This window comes from Nylanderia fulva, unplaced genomic scaffold, assembly GCF_048542155.1.
Source record: "Nylanderia fulva isolate GAGA-0341 unplaced genomic scaffold, ASM4854215v1 Scaffold12, whole genome shotgun sequence".
Taxonomy (NCBI): Eukaryota; Metazoa; Arthropoda; class Insecta; order Hymenoptera; family Formicidae; genus Nylanderia; species Nylanderia fulva.
The window spans coordinates 3,616,384-3,642,205 of NW_028189409.1; the positions used below are offsets into that span (position 1 = coordinate 3,616,384).

A 25,822-nucleotide genomic window follows, 5' to 3' on the forward strand; every position below is an offset into this window, starting at 1 on the left:
AAATATATGAAAATAATATCGCGTTTCTATTAAAGTTTTATTTCCAAATTCTTTTATAAATAATAATAAACGAGTATGTACGGAAAAGATTTTTGGCGGCAATCCGAATGATTGTACTTTCATTGAGAGAAAGCAGATTCGGGGGACTTTGTCTGATTCCATTCAAAAATCAGTTGCGACATGTGAGCGTATCGTCTAAAAATATTACCGGTGGGCCGAGGTGCGCCTAGCAACAGAGGCTGCATAGAAGCATAACTACGGTGAACGCGCGTGTTTCTACGTCGTGCCGCAACGAGGACACGGGACGCGAAAAAAAGAAGCCGCGGAGATATAGACATCGCAATCCATGTGATATTCGCGGCCATGATTTCTGTAATTAATCTTACATATTGTCTCTTCGAGTTTCATTTAACATTTAACGCGGATGATATATTGAAGTGTAGAATTTAAATTTTCTCTAGAAAAATTGAAGTTTTTCAGATTTACAATTCTCTAATTTATAAATCACTAAATATTTACGATACATTTAATTGAATTTATATATTTAATGTATTTAATTTTTAATTACATTTATATATTTTTTATATTAATATTTAATATATTTAAAATATTAAAATAAATTAATTCTATTGTTTTTTTTAATCACTCTTATTATTGCAATATTATTGTCGACTTTAATATTATATAATACGATATTGCATAACATTGCGGTGTTACTAAAATTTCAATCGGACCACTTCATAAATTGTAAACAAAATCACACAAGAAATTCGCCGATCGACATGCAAATTGATCATCCAATTAGGATCGCGTACGCTGGATTCGTGGATATTTTATATGCAACGTGCCGGGATTTTTCGCACCAACGACCTCCAGTCAGTTTGCGTTAATTTACTTGCAAATTCAGTGGCGGGAGGTGCAGTTTTACCTTGCACTTTATGACGCTTGTACGTGACGTCTTGAATGTCAACAGGCAGCGTTTTCGCAAACAAAACGTTCGAACTTGTTAATTGCACCCGCGATGCAACTACAATATATTATCATAATTGATATAAGCAATAGTTCTTATTGTTTGATTGTGATCATGCTCAAACACACTTTTAGTGATACGCACGAAATATTTTGTCATCATTTAAATACATGTAAATTTAAAGCATCCACATTTCATATTATATATTTACAATGAATCCAAAAAATATAAGAGATTTAAATTGAAAGTTATAATTAAAAATTAATTATAATTAAGATAATTAATGAAGATAAGTTTGGAAATTTGTATGCACTTAAATACACAATTTCTAAAGTATGACTAATTTGAGATAAGGAGTTTATACAATAAATAAAAGTGTAAATTTTTATATTCCAAATAAATAAACGCGGAGATTCTCATATATTAAATATAAAAATTCAAATAGGAAGTTGGTTAATAAGAGCGGAGAAAGTAGATGTAATTAAATTATAATATGTAATTGTTATCCTTTATTTTTCAAATTTTTTAAATTCAAAACTTAAAACGTTATTTATTAAGAAAGAAAAAATAAGTGTGAATAGAACATTAACAATGACGTTCTAGTGATTACTTATGTCTTGTTTGTTGATACGTGACAACTTGTTACTGCTATATATTATACATCACTATGACGTATGCGGTTTTGCGTCGTTTCATTTGTGATCGCTAGCGAATCTCATTATTTTTGTTTTTTTTTCTATTTCTCTAGCTTTTACAATCATTTCGGATTAATCTTTTTATCTCTTAACGGCTGAAGGCGATAGAGATGAAAGTTGATAGAAAAAAAATAATTTTTGTCATTTGAAATTGTTAAAAATGATCCAAAGAAAGGATCGTAACATACAATTAAAAAAAGACATTTCTATATATTTCTTTCAATCGCATTTACTTTCTGCACTCGGCTTTTATTAGTCCACGACCTATTTGACTTTTTAGCGTTCAGTTTTTGTAAATATAGCCTTCAGGGAAAAAAATATATTTAACGCGCGCGCATATCCACTTGACGTCTACGTTATTATTATCTGCGGAGAAAAGTGATGTATCGTTAACGCACAATTCATAATTTTTCACGGTTGATATGATACGATGTTATATGAGCGTTATTAAATTCTCCATCCGCGCGTCCTTGTCAGACGAATTCGACCGTTACAACCGCAAAATTGATGCCTGGACAGCGACTGAAGGGAGGTGAAACAAAATTCACTTACCGGTCAAATTTCGCGAGCACCTATCTTGAATTGTCGGGAACAAGCTCTTTAACTGCATCTCCGGTCGCTCGGCTGCACTTGCCATGATTTTCCTTAATCGCCGGATTCTGCGAGGTTTTTGTACAGCTTTGTGGTGTAGCCAAGAGACAGAGACATGTCGCCATTAATTCTCTAGTCATAGATTTCTTGTTGAACAAACTTTTTTTCATCCTTTAAATTCTTACTATAGCGTAGGCAAAAAAGTAGTACAAAGAACACGAAATAAAAAAGTATTTATATATTCAAATAATTATTTCTCATTAAGGATGTTATATAAATCGTGCGTAAAAAGATATTTTAACGAAAGCATTTCTAAACCGAGCTTGAACGAAAAAAGATTACATTTTTCCATAAACATGACATTACTTAAAAAAATTAAAATTATTTAGACAAAAATGTGGTCAGGAAAAGAGAAAATAAACACCATTTTATAGATAGATTCTTTTTTAATAAACAATTGAAGAGACAATTCACTTATGTTAGTTAGTTAATTTTTTAAACTCTCTTATAGTTACAGTTTTTTATATAATTATACATTATATATTTATATATATCTCTATATATAATATTGTCGTTACACATATAATTTTATATCGCGGAGTATCGACTGAATATGAGGCATGATTCACCGGGTATTCTCTCTTTTTCTACTCTTTCTCTCCCTCTCTCTTTTTCTTCTTATTTCACTCTCAGTTTCTGCAAGCATAATCATGATCATACATACAACAGGCGCACACAACAAACGCACGCACGCACGCACTTACAAGTACCATACATATCATCGATTCTTATCCGTGATTTAATTTTTATATTTTATAACGCGACAATTTTTGCAAATGTCCGTCATACAACTCCTTGCTCTATCGCATATACATACATATATATCATTTAATTATCATAGATAAGAAGTACATGCTAAGTTATGTTTACTGAGATCATACTAATACATCACAGGGTTACATAGACATAAGATTTTTCTCTCTTTTATTTTTTTTTTTCCGAGTTTTCTTCACGGCAGGCACCAAGCGTCTCGTGACTTTCTCAGATCTTACGAGATTCCAAGATTGTTAGGTCTTCTTCTGCGTTTAATTCAGCGGTGGCATCGTTAGGTACAACCAAGTTTTTTCATTTTATTCTTAATTTTAATGTCACCGAAAATGACATTGTTCGATAGAATTGAAATGTGACTAGGCGGATTATCTTGTCACTTTTTCGCGAAATGGAAAATATCACTCTTCTAACACATCCCACGATGCCATTGCTAAATTAAAATGACTTGCTTCCTTTTGATGATTATTGAATTTATATCGAAATCGCAAAGTGCTATATCTGCCACGAATATATATATATATATATATATATATATATATATATATATATATACATATATATATAATCAATGATAATTAATATTCAACTGATTTGACTGCTATAAATGAATTTTGTGAAATTCTGAATATTTTGTTCCGTACGGGGGGAAATAAATTTTGTGATCAATGCGTATCTTTAAATTTGATTTATGGAGAGAGAGGGGAAAAGAGGAGAGGAGAGATTTATACATTTTTCAACTCTTTCTCTCATATATTCGATGTTACGATGTGGATTTCGAAAAAATATATAGTTTGTAACCACCAGTCGTATTTTTGGGCTATAATCTCAAAAAGGAAATAGCGAGCTGGAAAATATCAGGAGGAGCAAGATACGGTAGGATACTTTACGAGGACCGCTTTAATGGGGTATTGATAAACAAAAAGTCATATATGATAACAGAACTACTATTATAATCATCAATTAAGAATACACATATAGCTAATATTACGTTTTATAAATTCGTTGGCGCGACGAACGAAGTAAACGTTCACTTTATAATACGCACTGGAATTTGTTTAATTATGAAACGTTTAATTCGTTCAATCTCGATATAAAAGAAATGTAATTATTGATAACAAAAATAAAAATCTGTAATTTATTAACCTTTCGTTGGATACTTAAAATTTGATTTTCAAAAGTTTTTTCTTCTTTTTAATTTATAATATATATAAGAAATATTTTTTTTTGTAATTTTATATACATATATATTATTGTCATTATATACGTTATATATAATGCGACCAACAAAAAGTTAATGTTATTACGATTAATTATTCTTGTTAGAAATATTATATGAGAACTTTCGAGTACTTTTTTAAGATTAGAGAAAGTTATAAATATCTAAAAATCTTTCTATTGACTTTCTATTTGAACATAGATGTTCTCGAAATCAAAATTCTATGTAAGTTATTACATTTGTCTAAATTATTTGAAATGTAGAAAATAATAAGATTCAGAAGTTATTGTTTAAATATATTTCCAAGATAATATTGCAGCAAAAAAAAAGCGATTCAATTGAATGTAAAAATATTAAATATATTTTTGTGTCGATATTTTAATTTATAATAAAAGATGCAATTAAAGTATGTTATTCTTTTAAAAGCTGCGACTTTATAACGATTATGTCTCTCGCATATATTCCGAAAATAAATGCGATATAAGATAAAGAAAAGGAAAGGAAACAAGGAAATAATGGATCTTTTTTTTCTTTTAATATGTATTAGATAAAAAGATAATTGCGGGGTGATTTGGCATCGGCTGTACTTCCTTAAAATCGTACAGGAGATCAATGCTTAAACTTGGGTAACAAACTACAGCTAAATCATGTTTCTCTTCTTTCTTAAAGCTGGTCGCATTCTGATATGGAGCAACCGTCCTTTTGAGCTTCTCCTTATATTTTCGCAAAATCATGTCCAAATTGAGAAAATTCGAAACGTAAAACTTTAATTTGGAAATTCGAAATCGTTTCGATATTGCACGTGTTTCAAGGATTAGGCGTCGAAACTGGCGCAAAATCTATTAAGATTTGTTTCCTAATAAGATTCTAAAATTTCCACAGTTATTCAGCAAAGGAAAATCCGTCGTTGAATACTTGGGGAAATCGAAACATAGCAGTCACAAGTCCCAAAAATCCATGGATCAGCTCAAACATCCTATTCTTTCGATCCAATGAATACGCGCGATACACTCTGCTTTATATCTTAGAAGCTAATAAACTAATCCCTATGAATAACTTTAAATTTGCATGTATTAGCTCTTCTCTCTTATAAAATGTTTTTGTTGTATGTAACGACATTATTGTTTAAAGATTTTTCTCTGAATGTCTCAGAAACAAACGTAGAATATATTACATTAATTAATTTGGGACACAAATCATTACTCTTTCTATCTACAATCTAATTCTTATATTCTACTTAACATTACATCTTATTCTAATACAAAAGAAGATATGACATGTTTCATAAAAAAATAGCAACGAGAGTTATACTCTCTCTCTTCTTCCATCAAGCGCGTCCTCTCTCTTTCGTTTTTATCTAATCATTCTGTTTTCCGCGTCTCGCGCGCCTTTTCACGCTGTTATTGTTTTTGTAATCTTTCGCGATATTACAAAGCGACGAATACAGACAAAGAAATATTCACGATGAAAAACATTGTTTTTTATTTTTTTCATGTTTTTATTTTTAATTCATCTATCTCTCGATCTGTTTCGCCTGCACTCATGGTAGATAAAACTATATGAATGGCACAGCCAACGCAAACCTCGCGACTCCTACCAAAGTTCCTCTCTTACCCCCAGTTACTCCTCTCGGCGATACTTTCCGTTTCTGTCTGATATATTGTCTCTACGTTGCGCACAAACGAAATGGAAGAAGACGGCAAGGTTTGAACAAGGAAGCTGAAAGTTTTAGCTGCGTATCTGACCCGCGTTACGGGCGATCTTCTCCGGCGGCTCTATCATACTCTTTGTGGTGCCGTTCAAGCCGCGCTTACGACTCTTCATGTAGTCTGAAACAGACAATGAGAAAAGCATGTTTTTATATAACCGATGCGACAAGTACGTAGAAAAGTAATCGAGTAGAACATTTAATCGACTATGAAATAATATATAGAAATTTATTGTCATTTTATTATTGTTAAATACGGAGTTTGTGAATTTCACAAAACAAAAATATCCTGTAGATATTTATAATTTCGCAATTAGGATAATTTTATTACAAAATACTAATAATTTTGGGTAGTGTAAATATGATGTATTATATGTACATTTTTTGTATTTATATATTTATTTTTATTTGTATTGCATCTGGAATGAGATAATGTATCTTAAAAGGCATCTGGTGAATAACGCAAGCAATTCACGGCTTATCTTCGACTCTGATTTCTTATATGTAATCGCATGCAATGCCAGACTTGACCTTATGCACAATCCGGCTTGCTAACGACCGTATGTGCATGCGAAATCTTTTCCTTTGATAACCTTGGGAATATAATATCGACGCACCGCGTACTCGCTAATTATATCAGTGAAAGATAAAAGCGTGAGATCAGGATTTTACATTGTTTTTATTTAGTCGTTCTACGCAGTTGCAATTTTCAGATAAATATTTTCGTCACCGCGAAACAAACATTAAATTATTTTTCTGTGAAATTTCATAACAAATATTCAAAAGATCGAAACATAATTAAAAAGAATTAAGAGTTTTAATTATATAAAATTCTAAAATTTGTTTTATATATAAAAAATTATATACTTATGTGTATACTAGTCATACTATAGATGGACTCGAATTTGAATGGTTTTGTCGAAGCAAATTCGTTGATTGTGACTCATAAATCGATACGCTGATACGATGTACCCATGTATAAAGGCACCCTCAGACCCCTTTGGAAGAGCATTTGGCAAACTTTCTACAGTGAAATTAGGTGCATCTGTTCAATTTTCTATTCGAACCCTTGTGTTTTTGTAGGGGTCTTCTTCCGAGCCACGCGACAAAAATTACAAAAATCACACAAATTTATTTAGCTCCTAATATTTTTCCTTGTTACGAAATATTGTTTGATTATTACGTTTGACAATTTATTACAATATTATTACAGTTTTATTTCGTTAAACACATGTTTCACATATTTATGTTATTATATAAAAATATCCAGAAAACCATATATTTTTTTAAATCAATAATTTATCGCGGAATATTTTTAAAATCCGAAAAAAATATTCAACAGATTTAATTATTCGCTATTCTCCTCACCCTCTAATTTAAATACCTCCGAGACGAGATATACGGGCCCTAAATCCTGATTTTAAATACCGACCCTCTCCCAACGATCCGTCCGCCGCCCCTGGGGTTCATAGTCAGGGGACACGCGATTGCATGCACAGCTGATGCCCCCCACGCGTGCACACACTCGACGTGCACGCGTCACACGGGGCTACAAAAGGTCTGGAAAGGGGGGGCGGATGGGGATCGCGAGAGAGGAAAATGCATGGGGGTGCATTCGGGGCCAGCAACCCCATATGGATTTTCAACAGCTGACCGCGCGGCTCATTAATAAAGTACGTTAGAAATTTCGTTCGGCGCCCCCATAACCGTATCCGTGAAGCAAAATACGTTACGAACTCGTTACTATCCCCCGCGAGGGAAAGAATTGAGTGGCACAGAGATAGGAAACCCAATCGGTTTCTCATCCATTCTGCACGTGTGTACAGGATGTTCCGGAAGTCGTAACTTCCTCTCAGAGATAGCAGAAAGCGAATTGAAAAAAAGTTTGAATATTTATGTACAGGAAATAATTCATTATCAAATATTACCTATTAGATTTTAATAATTGACAAAAAAAAATGGATTTTTTCGTCGACCTGCAATAAACCATGCAATTTTTCCTCCTCGGGTAAAAATATAAACAAAAACGTCGTGTGCACGAACGTGAAATGTGTTTACACGCATGTATATACGCGTGCGCGACATATGACGAGTCACATCCAGAAATAGACGCGTCGCGTGGGTGGTGTGCATGTTCGAATAATAAATAGGAGAAAAAAAGAGAGAATTAGACTTGCGAGATTTATAGCATATACAAGACGTTTGTATTGCAACACGAGCGCGAGATGCATCGAGGTCGATACTTTGTTAAAATCTTCGAAAGAGCGCGTACATGCTTGTTAAGAATTCTATCTTCACGATAAAGATTTTTGATCTTTATCTCACGCTAATAAAAAAAGCAATTAAAGTCATGATATTTAACAACATAACTCGACAGCGGTTATGATAAATAATTCAGAGTTCACATATGTTCTTTCTTTTTTTCCTTTTATAAAATTGCCGACATATAGCTTATCTCTCTCAATTGCACATTATGTTACTCAATTATATATTGACTCAATCTCTTCTCATTTTCGTATAATCGATTAATCATTATCGAACAAATTTCCAGACAAAGAATTTCCAGACGGAGATTAAGCTCGAATTTAGCATTGCAAATCGTTCACGATATATACACACGTCGCTCGCACGTAAATATAAGTAGTGTCAGCAGTGATAAATTTTGCGTACGAGAGAATATATAACATAATTGCGGTAATCTCTCGACAAACGAATTGGATTGACCTAGGCTATGCGTTTCCTGTATAAACATATACTCAGCAAATTAATTATGATAAATTCAAGAGTCTGTAATCTTTCAACACGGAATTATTTTCGCAGCCCGTAAAAAATTCATATATAACATGTACGGCGTAAAATTCATTCCGACATGTTTTGTGCCGGAAGCAATGAATCGCAGTTTTACGAAATTTATTTCCCGGAAAGAAATTAACGATGATAAGATAACTCGCATGATCTCGCCCTTATTACTGTCGATTCGAAATTCATTTCTATAAAAAAATTTAAAAAATTTACGGAATCTCCATAAATTAATAGAGAAATAAATTCTTTTCTTTTCTTTTCTTTGTCTCGCGATTCGGCGCAAGACGGATTCTCGTGAAATAAAAATAATCGATTAAATTAAAATGAACACAGACACAGATAAGAACGCGAGCGAGGTCCAACGGCGAAAAAAAAAAAACAATGTAAATCACTTCCTGTCGAATCGTCATCGCGTCCTTCGTGCATATGCAAAGAAAATGCAGGTGTAAACAAACTTTATTATTATCGCGGCTGAACCTCGTGTTTCTGGCGGCGCGGCGGTAAAAGATACGCGCCGATGAGTTACGAATAGATTAGAGTTAAAAAACCAAGGTGTGTGTGTGTGTATACAGTCGAAATGAAGCAACGCGACGTATATCATCGCGCGGGAAAGATAATCAGCCGAGACCCGACCAATCAGACGAATCGTCGTTCGACGACGATAAACAACAACCGCGTTAATTTCGATACGAAAACGTGTGTGCGCGATCAAACAATTCCGAAAACAAACATCGGTTGCATTTATATAATATTGAACAGAAATCCATCGTCGAAAATGTTCGCGCGAGTAAGTTGTAAATAAAATTTTTATCAGCAATTTTTTTTCTTCTCATCGAAAACGTTTCACAACAACATCGAAATCAAAACCGTCGAGAATAGAGTAGAACTGTGTAATGGTAAGAATATGCTCGTAAATTGTCGGAAGTCGGAACGAAAACATGCACATGATTGCCGGATATATCAGGAAGTATATCGAAAGAGCGTCATTCTCAACGAATTTATTCAATCTTTCTGTCAATGAAAGAATAACTTTGAAGTATTAAAAATACCTTGAAATTGTTCTCTTTTTCCAATAAAAAATACAAAGGAGCTTTGTATTCAGAAATCTTCTAAAGTAATGGAAATTATATCAACAACTGTGCGAAATGTTACTAATTTATTTGCTGTTATAAAAAATTGTCGCAGTATTGTATTAAAAACAGCCACATAGTTTTCTCTTAGAAATTATCCTGAAAATCATGGTTATCGAACATATTTATATCTTATTGTGATATTAATATTTTTTATTGTGGTAAATATATTAATCAGAGAAATTCTTATAAAATTCTTCCAATATTACAATGTCCCACGATTTTCAGGGCTCGATTAATTTTACTATGTACAAAGCAAAATATGTACAAATATGTACATAATAATAGATTTTTATATCACATTGTGGTATATATTTTTATTGTGGTAAATATTATATACAGGGTGTTATAAAAGTACCGGAACAGCAGAATAACTCGAAAAATATGAATCTTAGAAAAAAATGTTAAGTACTGGGTTTTTATGATTTTTTCCTGGCTATCTGACGTTCAGATAAGACTCATATTTTTCGAGTTATTCTGTTGTTCTGGTACTTTACAAAATTCTTCCCATATATTCGTCCCACGATTACCATGATTTTCAGGATAAATTCTAAGAGAAAACTGTCTTTGTGCGGTTGTTTCCAATATAATACACTTTGACAATTTTTGTATAGCAGCTGCTATCAGTCGTCAAACTTTTTACTACACAATAAAAGATACAAAATACGTTCGCTAAATTTGACTACTAAAATCAATAGAATATTTTATATCTTATTGCGACTGATACTAATATTTTTCATTGTAGTAAATATTAATCAGAGAAAGCTCTTATTCTTCCAATACCACATTATCATGATTTTCTGAATAAAAATTGAAGGAGAAAAGTTTCTCTGTACACATATCGATGAAGCTGCGAAGAATGCATCGACAGAAGGGTCGAACCTGAAGAATAAATGAACGAAGGAACTTACTGGTGATCGTGGATTGCTTTCTCGGGACCGAGGGTAGAACTGGGGTAGTTGGCTCCACCGGGCACCTCTTCCTCTTGAGGTTAGCGTCCAACAGCTGATTCGGCATCGTGGCCTCGCCGATCTCGGGCACCCTGGGCTCCTGGGGCGGCGTTCTCTCGGCCGTGAGAGTGGCGCACATCGGCGTCTCCGTCTGCTCGACGATCCTCGTGGTCGTTGTCGTCGTCGTGGTGGTCATCGTGCTTATCATCGTCGTCAGCAGCGTCGTCGGCGACGTCGTCGTCGAACTTCCGCTCCGCGGCACCTCGTCCTTCTTCTCGGCGGCCTCGACGCGGAACTTCCGCGGCGTCCCGGGCGCGTGTTTCCTCAGGTAATCCATCCCACGGAGCGCGTAGGACTCGGGAACGACGTCGTGCTCCGTAACCTCTTCCCAGTCGTAGCGGGAGCGGGAATTCGGGCGCGGGACTCCCTGCTCGAAGTCAAAACCCCATCGGTCCGCGTCTAGACGCGACTGGGCCCGCAATTCCCTCTCGGCCAGGGCCCGGGCGGCCGCGTGGTCCACGGGCCCGAAGAGATCGCGTCTGACTCGGGCGAGCGCGGCCCTGCTTGGGGCCGCACGTCCTCCTCCGCCGCCGCCTAGATTCCTACTGATTTCCGTCATCATCACCGGGTTCAGCACTCGTGCGCTCATATTTCGTCCCGCTCGATGTCACCGCCGCTTCACGCACGCACGCGAAAACAAATCACACCAGAATCCGGACGTGGATACATATACACGCGCATGAACACACTCTTTTACTATTTCCTTCTTTTCTCCCCTTTTGTGTCTCTCTCAACCTTTCTTTAACTCGTTCTCTCTGTTTCTTTCAGCGCGCTGTTGATTCCTTTCCCGCCGTGACGCATCGGGGATGACGATGACTCCTTCCAGGAATCCCTGCCGCCGTTCTCTTCGTCGTCGTAGCAGCACGTCGTGGGATATATGGCAACACTGCGATCCGTGGCGCGACCCACCGAATTTCGAATAATGGCCGCGTTGCTTCTGAGCGTCGACCTGGGGAAGATATCCCGCTTCGTTCTTCGGGTTTTCAACGACTCGTCGGCGCCGTGCTCATCGTCGTCGGGAAGGTAGGTGGCGACGAAGATGATTCACCAGGTCGCTGTTTTCTCGAGGAAAAGTTATCTCTCACAGAGAGATGCGCGAAATGGCAAACAGCAGCCGCGCTTGGCAACACAGTGGGGCACGGTTACTACGTAGCCGAAAGACAGAGATAGCGCGGCGGCGAAAACAAACTCCCTCTCGCGTCGCGAGATCCGCCGCGCGGAATCCGTCCGTCAAAGTCGCACAACAGAGACGGAATCTCCTCCCCGTCTCGGCGCGAACAAATATACAAGCTCCAAGTCACTAAAAGCCCGATGATCGACGCACTCCTTTCTCTTCGTCCGCGACGCGATTCCTCCTTTGGCGTAGCCGAACGGGAGGAACGCGATCCGGCAACGTTGCGTCACCGCACTTGCGCGTGAGTATCCGAGTGATCGGAGAGAGCGTGTTACGACGTGTCCCGCGCGAATTTCGTGGTCCACCGTCGTCGCCGATGATCCGCGTCTCCCTCTCTCGCTCTCGCTCTTCTTGTCCCTCCTCCTTATCTCCTCCCGTATACTTCACCAAGTATCGTCGCGTATACTCGAGACGCGATAACGCAATCGGCGCGTTGAGAAAATTCCATAGAAAAGCGCTATTGCACACGGCCCGCCAGCAATATGCCGATCCGCGGTGGGGGAAATCGCCGACAGAGAGAGAGATGGAATCGCCTTTGACACACGAAACACACACACACACACCGCGCGCCGTAAATACACCGCCTCGTCGCGTTTCCCGCCAAACGCGCGACTGTCAAAAGGCACGCGCGCGTGGCCCGGAAGGATGTTCCCGCGGTTTTTACGCTCGACTACGATATATATCGTGCCTCGTATCTGCCGCGAGGCGTGCAGCTCACGGAGTTGCGCGGAGACGCGTAGCTGTCACGTAAAGCGCTCTCTGGCGACTGAAGCGTACCTCCGCGAGTGCGAGCGACTCGAGTCGCCCGCGAGAGCTCGGCCGTCTTCGTCACCCCTCGGCTCGACTCGGCCGAGCGGCTCCCGCGCGACCCCTTCGTCTGACTCGGGACCAATCACGCGACGAGCGGAGAAACGAAATAACCGCCGTTCGCACTGTATAGTCCCCTCGACGTGACGTCCCGGCTTTCGGACTCGGAGTGCGTGTCGCGTTCGTGTGTGTGTGTGCGGAAAGATTGTACAGTTATCGGTATCCCTGCGTTTATGGGGAAGAAGTGGCAAGGGGGAAGAGAGAAAGACCGAGAATGCCAATCGCAACCTCCCTGGACGTGCTCCAATATTCCAGGTTTCGGACTCGAGGGACGACATTTGAAGTGTCCGTCTCTCGGAGATTCCTATAAGGATTATACGGTAGGAATAAAGCACATACCGATGTATATATATGAATATTTAATTTAGTTCTTGATTATTGCAATTATATTTCATTCTTATGAGGGAGAATTTGTTACTGTATACACGGCGTGATTATAACGAGATCGGGATCGAGAGCATACATCGTTAAATTAATTTAATTGTGACCTTAATTCGTCGCTTTAATTGTCCTTCACGCGTTCACGGATAGCAACCGCGAAAAGAGAAAGAGAACGATGCGTTAATGGCAAGGGGGTGGAAGAGGGGGTGCTGCAGGAGACGCGCGAGAAATAAATAGGTCCAGTCTTTCCAAAACAACGTGAGTAATCTTATCGCATGCGTATATTCGGTGGATTTTCATGTTTGCACGCGAAATGCGACGCGTTATGCACCGTAAACTTATTTACATACCGCTCGGATTATCGCTGACATTTTATGCAACGCGATAGAAAGAGAGAGACTCTTACGTAAATCGAAAATTATTGAGAAGTTAATTCAAAAAAAAGGGAAACGTTAGCTTATTTTTTTTAATGTATTTAATATATTTTAATATAAAGAATTTTCTCTTTGAATTTTTCCAAAAAATTTACTCCAAGTATTATAGTAATTGTAGGACAATATGATATTGGAAGAATTTTATAAGAGCTTCTTCGATTAATATTTACACAATAAAAAATATTAATATGTATATAGTATAGCAAAATTTACTATAAGAATTTATAAAAGTTTCTCTGATTAATATTTACCATAATAAAAAATATTTATATCTACCACAATAAGAAATAATGAAAGAAATATGTTTGATTAATTTTATATCTTATTGTGATAGATATTAATATTTTTTATTATGGTAAATATATATAGCAAAATTTACTATAAGAATTTATAAAAGTTTTTCTGATTAATATTTACCATAATAAAAAATAATTATATCTACCACAATAAGAAATAATGAAAGAAATATGTTCGATTAATTTTATATCTTATTGTGACAGATATTAATATTTTTTATTATGGTAAATATGTTATAATCAGAGAAACTTTTAAATAAAATTCTTTATTTAATACCATATTGTCCCACGATTACCTTGATTTTCAAGGTAAATTTTAGGAGAAAATGTTCTCTGTGTATTTGATATATTTAATATATTTAAACATTTTTTTTATATCTCGAGGGAGGCAACAATAGAAAATATACGCAAGCAAAATTTCTGCTCCAGGCTTCACGAAAAAAATAAAATGTGCAATTTTTAATATGTTGTTATATTCATACGAATTTATTGAATTTACTGATATTAATATATTAATATATTCGCGGTTGCAGTTGAATAATTTACATGTTCGATTTAAGTTTGAAGGTATTTTTACATCGATCGAAAGTCTAATATTCGCGCAGATGAAAATGTAGAATGATTCTTCAGACTAATCTGAAGTGTAGGAATAATTCTGAACGAAGAGATTTGAAAGTTTTCATTCATAAAATGTAACTCTAAGATTTCCAAGATTTTTCGCGACGTGACGCGCGACTCTTCGTTCAATTTTACGCACGAGAGCCGCGCGGCTGAGTACGATGACACAAAATCAACGGGACGAATCGAGACCTTTTTTCATTGATAATTGTCAATTTACTCCGTTGTGCTCGTCTCCGCACGCGGCACACGCGAGGGGACGACCTACGGGAAATAACAACATCGTCGTCGACGGCAACTCGCGGCGAGCGAAGCGTAGATAAACGATCCCAGAGACCAATTGGAGAGAGAGTTTGCCACGCGGCATTCTCTCTCTTTCTCTTTCTCTCTCTTTTAATCGCGTTGTGTGCGTCGGTTCGATTTGCACGCCGCCATAACATGGCGCGGGTATTTCGAATATCCATCCTCTTCCACGCGAATCACAGCTCAGATGAATAATTAAATCGCAGATTATTAATTATATATATAGTTGTAAAAATTTATAAAAGTTGGTAAAGTACGGTTAGCATATTTTATATATTTAAAAATGGGTTAAAAATGGCGCAAATTGTTTTCACATACACGCATGACATATCGTAAGAGAAAACCTGGCGTCGATGCAGCGCGTTACGCTCTCTGGGAAACGAAAATCCCACGCAGCATCCAGGAAGTGGTGAGGGGTGGAGTACCGGATGCATTTCAATGAGGGGAGACGAGAGCGAACGAGTTCACGTAAAACAATTCTTTCTGCTTCTGGCAGAGAGAAAGAGGAACCCACCGGTCTCTTTTTCATTGTCCACCGCAGGAGTGCATTTCAGCGAGGTGTCTGGTTGCATCTGGTTGAGCTTTGTAACCCACAATATAAAGCGAAGGCTCTATCTATTTCCTTTCTGCGATATTTGTTACAAAATATTATCGACAAGTTCATCTATGATATTTTTCGTATCAAATTTACTCTTTTCTCTCAATACAATTGATGAAATATTATTTAAAAAAGTCTACCGCCGCATATATTATTGCAGATACATTATATGAAGATTGACACACTGGAAAAAAAATTTGCTAACTTGATTAAATTTTTCAACTAAAAATATATTTAAATTAAATATAACATTAAATCTAACAAAACATATATATTTGACTTAAATACTAATATATGTTCAATTAACAAAATAGTAATTTAGTTGAAAGATTTAGTCAAGTTAATACATTTTTTCAGTGCAGAACTTTTATTTATGCAGTCTTAAAAAATTGCACGTATCGTTGCACAATAATTACAATTAAAAAAAAAAGAAACATCTTTATGGCGTCACGAAATTATTGAGCTTGTATTTTCGAAACGGTCAGATTATTTCCAAAAAGGAAGTTGGCATTTATTCGCGGGCGAGGCGCACGACCGGAAGACGCACGGTCGCATCTGCGTCGCGTGTTTGCCAGCGAAAGAGTCACCTGTTTCATCATTTTGCTATCAAAGCCGGGCTTACCCTGAGACCGCCGCGTGTTATCTCATCGCGTGCTAGAGCGTAATGGGGACAAAGCTGTGCACATTCGCGATAAATCACTTTTATCAAGCTCAAGGTGGTGGTGGATCGAGATCGAGGTTGAGAACGGATATGCACTGTTTCGCAGAAGAGGTCTGCTTCTCTTCGAGAGACGTATCGGTATCTCGTGCAATCAAAATCTCATGTCAAATAGGGATAAAACGATCAGTTTCTGCACAAACGCTATATAAATCAAAATATTAAAATTATTAAAGAATCGGAGATAATTTGAATCTCGATTAGCTTTAATTTGTTATTTGTGGAAACGTTTTATATTTAAATTTCAATGGGCTAGAGAGATCCAGACACGAATAATAATGCATTATTCGAGGAAACTAATTAATAATTTTTGATTGGAATAGATTAATCGTAAATAGAGCATAAATTTTTACTTGATGCAAGTAATTAAATAAATCTCAATTCGAGATTTTATTTTAATAAAAATTTGTAGTTTCATATTTAATCTAAAAATACATTTGATAAATACGCATACACATACACATCTTCGAAGAACGAGGGCTTCTTGTTTTGAGAGTCTGACATTATTATCCGTTTGCATTCGCGGAAGGTTCTTTATCGGAAGGATTCTCAATGCTTGGTCAGAACAATGTGTGTGGTATTCGTCGTACAGCAATATCCTTTGTCGTCGTCGCGATTGTGCCCACTTCCGTGGGAATTCGCAGAACGGAAGTGCAATTTCTGGCTGGTCCGTCGTGTCCAGCTTCCATGGCAGCAGCGCGAAAAAAAGCATTTCTTAAAGAAGCGATGCCAGGTGCAACTCTCTCGCGCCTTCTCATAACGAATACTCCGGATTTAATTCGATGAAATCATGATACTTGTGGTATCTCCTTCAGAGCAAGAATATTTTACCAAGATGATCAATGAAAGATGATATTTCGCGGTTGTAAAATTCTGTGACGTTTATCTGTATAATGTGTTTGTGATCATTTTTTGAATTAAATACGTTTTGATAATATTTATACTTTTATTTTAAAAAATTTGTAATTTAATTTATTATGTATTAAAAAAATTACTATTACAATTTTACATGATTAAGTTTATTAAATGTTATAAAAAATTATTCTGCAGAATCATGATTTCTGCAATTGTAAAGATTAAAATATTCGCCTAGCGATAAACGTTACAGAATACACATCCATTGTAGACAGATGTTTTGACGTAATATATAATAGATTGCGCATAATTACGTATAATGAGCTGTAGTAAATACGAATGTCGTAAACTTTAAGTATGCAGTATTCTTTACTTTTATGAAAAGAGCAGAATTAAGCATATATGTCTATAAAAATGGGGAAGAAAGTAAAAGGAATATATTAAACTACAGTTTTTTTTATAAATATTATAGAAATATATTTTGTACATTAATCTATATATATAAAACTGTGCGAATTATTTATCGCGAGTTATAAATATCAATTGAGTATAATTACGTGTATTGCACGTTCATTTCCGTATAAATATTAAATTAAATAAAGTTACATGGCAATGCTTTAACATTAGTATTAATTGAATTATAATTGAGTTAATTTAAAACAGATATCATGATTTAGTCTTTTTTTCAGATATTAATAAAATTCACTAATTAAAACAAATTTTGCTTTGATTTCTTCAAGACAAGTTTTGACTCATTATGTCTTCTCTGACTAGACTTTATAAACTGATTAATAAGTCAGTTTAATTAATAAATAATCAATTCGAGAATGTAATCTTATCACATTTGTTTAGGATTACTTTATATTGGCCCATTTTTACGCTATTTGTATAAAAATCTATCTAATTTTACTCGAAATGTTTGAGTAGAAATTTACAAATAATTTTTATCATTCATGAAGATAAATCACATTTTGAAATTTAACATTTATAGATTTTTGCACGAAGAGCAATTTCTGTCTCTCGTTACTGCTAAAAATAAAAAATCTTTACTACTATCCACTGTATCGAATATAATATTACGAGTTTTCGTAAGTCGCAGTTTCGTCCGCCGGTTCGTCGTTTCTCCTTGCATTTATTTCTCTTTGTTCTATCTGCTCTGTCTGCTCATTCTGACTCTGTTCTTCGTTAACTAAATTTGTGGAATCAGAAATTTCGTTTCCGTGTTCGTCTAATTTTATCCATTCGTAACGACCAGGTAGTGGCACTCCACGCTTAAAATCAAAGTTCCATTTCTTCATGTCCTACGTATCAAAACAAATATTAAAATTTCAAAACACTTGTACATAGAATTACTTTATCGAGATATGGGTAATTAGTCAATAGATGAGAACGAATTTTAATAAATAATTGCTTGAATTTAACTTATTGGAGAAAAATCATTTATTTCTTACTTACTTCTTCTGCTTTTCGTTGACTGTCCTCTCTAATATGATTGCAAACGTTCTCTTCCTCGCCATCCTGTTCGACAAAAAGTCTTCTACGCACACTTTGAATTGATGGTTTGACACGTTCATCCATTATCAGCTCGGCCCTAAAAGAAAATTAAATTTTAATATAAAAAAAATGTTTACGCAAAAATTTATTCTTATATACTTATTTAAATATTTTAAAACTTTCTCTTTTTCTCTCTTTCTCAAAGTTTTTTATATAAAAAGACAAGAATTAAGAAATATTTTTTTATAAAAATGGGAAAGAAAGTAAAAGGAATATATTAGTAACTATAGTTTTTTTATAATTATTATAGAAATATATTTTTTTATATTAGTCTATATATATATAAAACTGTGCGAATTATTTATCCCGAACGATTTATTTGCGAATTATTTATGTAAAAAACTTTTGTATATATGAAGATAGCAGATCTTACACAAACTTGAGTCTTGATCTACCAAAATATAAACCAAATGGTTTACCAGATATAAACAAATTAATCGTATAAACAGAGTTGAAAAATTGATATATAAATTGATTTTGTCTTTTTTTATATTTTTTTGAACCGCACCGAACGTAGGTACAATGTAAAATTAGAATGAATAGTTGTTATATTATTTTTATACAATGCATTATTAATCTTAAAAAATGTATTATTTCTATATACAGGGTGTTATAAAAGTACCGGAACAGCAGAATAACTCGAAAAATATGAGTCCTAGAAAAAATGTTAAGTACTGGGCTTTTATCATCTGAATGTCAGATAGCCAGGAAAAAATGTTAAAAGCCCAGTACTTAACATTTTTTCTAGGACTCATATTTTTCGAGTTATTCTGCTGTTCCGGTACTTTTATAACATCCTGTATAATGTAAAATATTAAAAGAAATATTTTATTTTATATAATACATTATTTGTTTATATATTTTATTATTTATAATTAATACAAGAAAATTAATTGTAAATATAATATTTTTGTATACAATTTTGTATCAATTACTTGAAATTGTCAAAGAAATTTTTTAGAAAAACTTTTAGAAAAATTTATCAATCAGAGCTTACCTATTCTCTAGCAAAACGATTAGTTTAATTGAATACGAAACTACTGGTTAAATATTTCTACCGTTGGATGGAACAAATAAATTTATTGATAAACTTCTTCAAATATCTAGAAGGATATGTTTAGAAACACAATTATTATATGATCGTGTTTATTTCGTAGGTCGTAGGCGATGAAAGCATACTTCAGAATATCAAAAAAGAATGTTGTCATAATTTCAGTTATGATTACAGTGTATTTTTATTTTGCTTGTTAATAATTTCAAGAGTTATTTCCTACATGCCACATACAACCAGACACTTTTTAATATTCTTCTGCGTAAAGCTGACTATCTACCAGGAAAATTCTTTGCATAATAATAACAGTATACTATTAATCAAACCAATACGCGACGAGTTATGGTTATGATACACGTTGTGTAAATAAGGCATGCGCATCAAGAGTGAGCCTTGACGTGAGGTGAGATTCTATCTATGTGTACAAACGGTAAAAGAAGGAGAAAAGAGAGACTAGAGAGAGAGAGAGAGAGAGAAACTATCAGCACTGTCGGGCAATATGCCGTTGGACGGATGTATTGGAATGCATTATACTTCCGGCATACACAATTGCGGGCACATACCGAAAGCTGTTACTTTCGTATGTACACTTGAAAGTTTTTTTGATATCATCGAATCGATCAGATCGAAAAAATTGTATTCTAAGCACCAAGAGGATCCTCTTAATTTAAGATGATATTTTTAATTTATTCTTATTTTTTAGAAAAAAATATACTAAAATTTAGAGGAATTTCTTAAATTAAGAGGATCCTCACGATACTTAGAATACAATTTTTTCGGTGTATAATTTAATATTATAATATGAAGATTTTATTCTTAAATTATTTTAAATTTATATTTAGAAAAAAATGAAAATTATGCATCACAAACTTGTAGAGTTTTATAATGAATAGTTTTCAATGTATATAGTAGACCATTTTTAAAAATAAATTTTTCTAATTATTCATGAATTAGGTATTTACTATAATTAAAAATCCGTGGACTACATTGTACATACAAACATTTATAATGCATTAAAACATTAAGAAATGCACATTATATATCCTTAATTACCTTTGCATCGTACAAAAGATAATTTTGATAGTTCTACTTTAATCGGCACGCATTTTCTCTCTCTCTCTTCCTCTCTTAATGAGCATCTCCTCTGAAGCCAATAAGAATTAAATAAAGATTCTCAAAATTACATCAGAATCAAAGATAAGACTTTTTTTCTCTTATATATTTCGTCCTTTAATGATCACGAATTGAATCTCGCTTTTTACACGCGTTGTTTAACATAAACTGGTTTGATCGGGCCCGGTTTTCGCCGAAGGTATTAACAAGCGGATTTCGCGTTATTCGCGTAATTACTATGGTGCATTTTGGCGCAGATGATACAGTTAAGTGTATTAATTCCGTCGATTAAGTATACGATGTCAGAGAAAAAGAACGCAATACTGTGCATCTCCTGCACACACCGGGCGGGTTAATGTACTCAAATGTAGTACGTGGTTTCTTCTCTCGACATTTCGGCCACACTTACGCGGATCCAGAAGATAAATGGATGCTGCGCGGTCCACGACTCAAGGTGCAAGATGACTTGCATAAAAGAGAAAGAGAGACAGAGAGAGGGACAAACAAAAACGAGTACACATTGTTGAAATCACTCGAATGGCCTCATGCCGGGTTCGCGATCATCCGATTTTCGACATAATATATTGTCGTGCCGTATTAACTCGAAAATCGCAATTGTCCGAGAATGGTATTTTGTTTCTGCGACTGCTATATACCTTTAACGATCATCCAATTATCGCGGATTTATTGCTGGCATAAATTGCGCGCACCGTTTATTTGGTCGTCTAAAGTTGACAACAGCGATTTATTCAGAGCACTGTACATATGTCTGTCCAGACCTAACTGGAACCTCGTTTGAAATGATATCTCGTACAGATTTAACAAAGCATGAAATTATTTATTTTCCTTGCATAGCTAGTTTTTCATTTCCTTTAAACAAATAAGAAAAAAATTGTCTTTTATTATATAATAAGTTCCTGTAATTATTCTATAATTTAATCTATAATTATCCTATAATTATTGTCCCTATAATTAGAGTTCTTACAATGTGTCATATTTAAATAGTTCCTCGCACATTGTTTCCTCGCACATTCCACTTATATGCCTATAGTCTATCAAACAGGTAGTACGGGTTTACACGGAGGTGCACGCCTTTCTCTGACCTACTTACTTATTCAACTATTCCTAAATACATTCGACAAATATATTGGATTATATACATTTAATTTCTCTCTTTCATTGTATTCTCCATTATTACGTGAGATACAAATATAACATTTTACCAAATTACATTCAATAACAATCTATTTTAAATAGAGAGATCGGAAATTTTATAATCGAAAAGAAATGCGTACAATGTAAAAAATTTTATATATGACAAGTACTACGGTTAATATGTGTATTATAATTTTATCATAATTTTTGCAAGTTTTATTTTTCACATTTTCACGTTATGCTTTTGTTAATATTGTCCTGAAGCTGTAGCAAAGCGTTAACAACAACAAAATCTATATTTATTGAAAGAAAGAGAAAAGAGTACATGGAGAAAATGTTATAGTAAAAATTACTATATATGGAACATAGAGAAATTACGGTAGTTTTATTCAATAATATATAGGTATAGGTATTATATTTTACAAAGGAGGATTTTAATTATTCAAATATTTTGAGGTGCAAAAACAAATACATAATTTGCAAATATTGTTATATTCCAGTTTTACAATAAATGTAAAAAGAAATGTATTTTTCATATAAAAGTTTCTCCATGTATGGATTGCAGAAGTAATTAAAAAACGAAGGAAATTATGCCACATCCGTTAAAATAAATTCAATTAGTTTGAACATTCGTCAACTCACTGCTTCGGAGTGTCCTTCATCCGGTTTCTCACGAATGTATGCGCGTGTGCGTGTATATATATGTGTATACGAACGATAACAGGTATCTGGTATTAATTACACATGCAAGCAAACTCAATCGAGATCACTTTTGTTGCACTTGATAATTGCACGCGTTTATCTTATTTATCTCGTCTTAGCACGTGCGTCTCGTCTTTCCGTTTAACGTCGACTTTGTCATCGGTCGCCAGTTCGTGCAGCTTACACCCGATCGATAAACATGTTTTCGTTGGGGGTGTACAATTCAGTGGGGTAGTTTGATGCGCGCGCACATTCTGCAACGAGAATTGTCAGTGCGCATTCGCGTACGAAGTCTCAATGATAGATAATATTATGCCGATTCATCGAACTTATTAGAAAACTCATGCTCGAATCACAGATTTTTCAGATAATTGAATAATTAATAGAAAACATTTTTTTAATATTATTTTAAAATGATTCTAAATTAATATGAACTCGTTAACGCATTTTGCCGACTTATTCTAAAACGATCAATTTTTTTTAACATGTTAAACATTTTTTTAAGCACCTACTTTTTAATATAAAAATCAGAATCGAATGACCTGTCAAAAAGATTTAACTTATTTTTCATATTTTTCGGCAAATTACCCATGTGGAAAATTGTTAGGGGAACCTTAAAAAATGTCGGGGCCTTTAAGGGCTACTGGGACCTAATCTGGAAGTAATATGAAAATCCCTAATAGCATAAAGACATATATCTATCTGATATACCTATATATATTTGATGAATAAATAGCGAGATATACAGCATTAATTATAAAAAGTTTGTAATTGTGTACGTGTGAATGACGCAATAACTATAAGTTTGTAATTTTATCGATTTATATATTATATATAATATATAGATTGATAAATAAATTAAATTGCATTTGTATTACTTTTACACACATCCCAAAAAAGCCGGTACATTCCTGGAAATTATAGGGCCATCTTAGAGTAATATAAAGGATTTCATAAGGCAACCATCAAGGCCCTGATTACTTAACCTTTAAGGGTCCTCGATGGAAAAGCGTGATCGACCTTAAAGGGTTTTTATTGGGCTTTCACATTACCCTAATAAGGTTAGAAAAAATTAACCTTATCAAAGCCTTAACACAATTTCCACATGGGTTATTTTTCATATTTTTCGGCAAATCAGTTGCAACTTACTCCATTTGCTAACCCCAAAATAAAGAGATGACCTGAGATGTAATATCCGTTTTCTCCACAACAATATCTATATCTACCTTTGTTATCTTGTCGAACGACGGAGAGCGCGTTATATCGTTCGCGAAAGTCGGGATGCGACTAATCCCAAGGTAAGACTGCACCGCTGCATCTCGCAGTTGCACTAGCCTAGATTCGCGTTAGACTTCGCGTACGAATAGCCATACGAGAAGCACGACAGTGCGAACGGCACGCATGCGCGTTAACAACAACCCGTTAACCGCACGTTTTATTCGCGCGGTCGTTCATCCCGCGAGGCGGAATTTGTATGAATTGATGGACGGATAGATATCCTTCCGTCTAAATATCCGCGAACGTTTCGCGAAATGCACGGAGTGATAATTTCCACTCGGAGGTGATCCAACGCGAGTTTCCTGCTAATCCTCATCCTCTTCTTTGTCTTGCGAGAGCGATCAAGGTTGCGTTCGGAAACGTCCTCCGGTACATTTCCTCTTTCTATATCACTTCTATGTCAGTGATATAGAAAGAGAGGGAATGCACTCGCGAGACAAAGGAGGGGATGAGGATTAGCAGGAAACTAGCATTAGACCACCTCCGAGTGGAAATTATCACTCCGTGCATTTCCGTTCCGTATACTAACATGTATCTCTCTTCGTAGAATCTATCTGAGCGAAATGGAACGTAATTAACGATATATGTCCGTGATGAGTCTCACGATGTCATAACGATAACACTTTAATTAAATAGCGCTGCTGTTATCGGCTCAAGTTCATAGCCGCAATTTTCAAATGCAATTTTCTGAGAAGCATCTGACAGATTGCATTTACGATCAACGAAACAGAGTAACGCGATCGCTCTATATATCGGCTCGTAAAAAAAATTGATACGTATATATCAATTGAACACAACGCGAAAATCGCGTTCTGGCTCTAATTGTATCATATTGAAACGCAGTTCGCGATAAGATGCGTAACTGAGAGAAAACTGCGTTGCGCTTCGTGACAATTGACCTTTCTGCGCAACTTGATCAAAACAAAATGAGTAGTTGCCAATTAAATTAATATACCATCCGCGTGTTTTAGCTTATTTGTAAATATTTTATTTATAACATAACGCTGATATTTTTTTATTTGAAGAGATAAAAATTTAAAAATAGTATCGCTCCAAAATATTTTTAAATCTTTAAAAGATTATTGAAATACGAATTACAAAAATTTATATATACGTATATATAAATATATGATTGAAGTTTGAAGCGTTCTTGGAGCAAAAATTAAAAATTTGTTAATAACAACCAGAATTAATACATATATATATGTAAATATCTTGTTAAACGGAACTCTTTCGGAGATTATTTTTGGACAAATTATTTTTTTTCTATCATAGGGGGTTCCAAGGAATGCCAACATGCTAATAATTTATGGTACCAAACATAGAAACGACCGTGCTTAATTTTATGTACTCATATGTATGATAATTTCGATGTTTCTTAATGGGAGTTATTATATTTGTACATCAATAATGCTTTTTTGCATAAATTTAATGTTTTTGATATAATTAGAAGCATTTTTTATAATCCTGGTTGTTAACAAATTATTAATTTTCGCTCCAAGAACGCTCCAAACTTCAATCACATTATATAAATTTATATTTATAATATAATATTCAGTATCAATATCATTATCATATCAGTATCATACTGTCATATCAATATCATTATCATATCAGTATCATACTAATATATCGCAATACGTTATGATAATTGATACTTTGATAATGATATATAATTGGTGATATAAATTGTATTATATATATCATTAGTTTATTGCAAATTTACACACACACACACACACATATATATATATATATAATTTTTATAATTA

General features: G+C 34.7%; 3 protein-coding genes across 11 annotated transcripts in view; 1 reads left to right on the top strand and 2 right to left on the bottom strand.

Moving 5' to 3' along the window:
• Positions 1 to 2,682: 2,682 nt before the first annotated feature.
• Positions 2,683 to 12,882, bottom strand: dap (cyclin-dependent kinase inhibitor dacapo). The gene is made up of 2 exons (XM_029318020.2): positions 10,855 to 12,882; positions 2,683 to 6,132 (listed from the first exon to the last, which is right to left on the bottom strand). Exons 1-2 carry the CDS (start codon positions 11,540 to 11,542, stop codon positions 6,032 to 6,034), a joined length of 789 nt encoding a protein of 262 aa, XP_029173853.1. The 5' UTR covers positions 11,543 to 12,882; the 3' UTR covers positions 2,683 to 6,031.
• Positions 12,883 to 13,088: 206 nt separating this feature from the next.
• Positions 13,089 to 25,822, top strand: part of Hipk (Homeodomain interacting protein kinase) — a 108,223-nt gene continuing 95,489 nt past the window's right edge. Inside the window, 1 exon segment of the mRNA XM_085490345.1 lies at positions 13,089 to 13,314. The gene's annotated coding sequence lies outside the window, so the exon portion shown is untranslated.
• On the bottom strand, positions 17,689 to 24,267 carry LOC114942626 (uncharacterized). 9 transcript variants are annotated; one of them, XM_085490340.1, is made up of 5 exons: positions 23,999 to 24,266; positions 22,713 to 23,026; positions 21,572 to 21,785; positions 18,653 to 18,788; positions 17,690 to 18,498 (listed from the first exon to the last, which is right to left on the bottom strand). In XM_085490340.1, the coding sequence occupies exons 4-5, from the start codon at positions 18,773 to 18,775 to the stop codon at positions 18,274 to 18,276; spliced, it is 348 nt and encodes a 115-aa protein (XP_085346466.1). In that variant the 5' UTR covers positions 18,776 to 18,788; positions 21,572 to 21,785; positions 22,713 to 23,026; positions 23,999 to 24,266; the 3' UTR covers positions 17,690 to 18,273. The 9 variants fall into 9 exon arrangements, with proteins under 9 accessions (XP_029173860.1, XP_085346466.1, XP_029173858.1 ...); XM_029318025.2 differs by lacking the exon at positions 21,572 to 21,785 and having other exon boundaries at positions 23,999 to 24,267; XM_085490342.1 differs by lacking the exon at positions 22,713 to 23,026.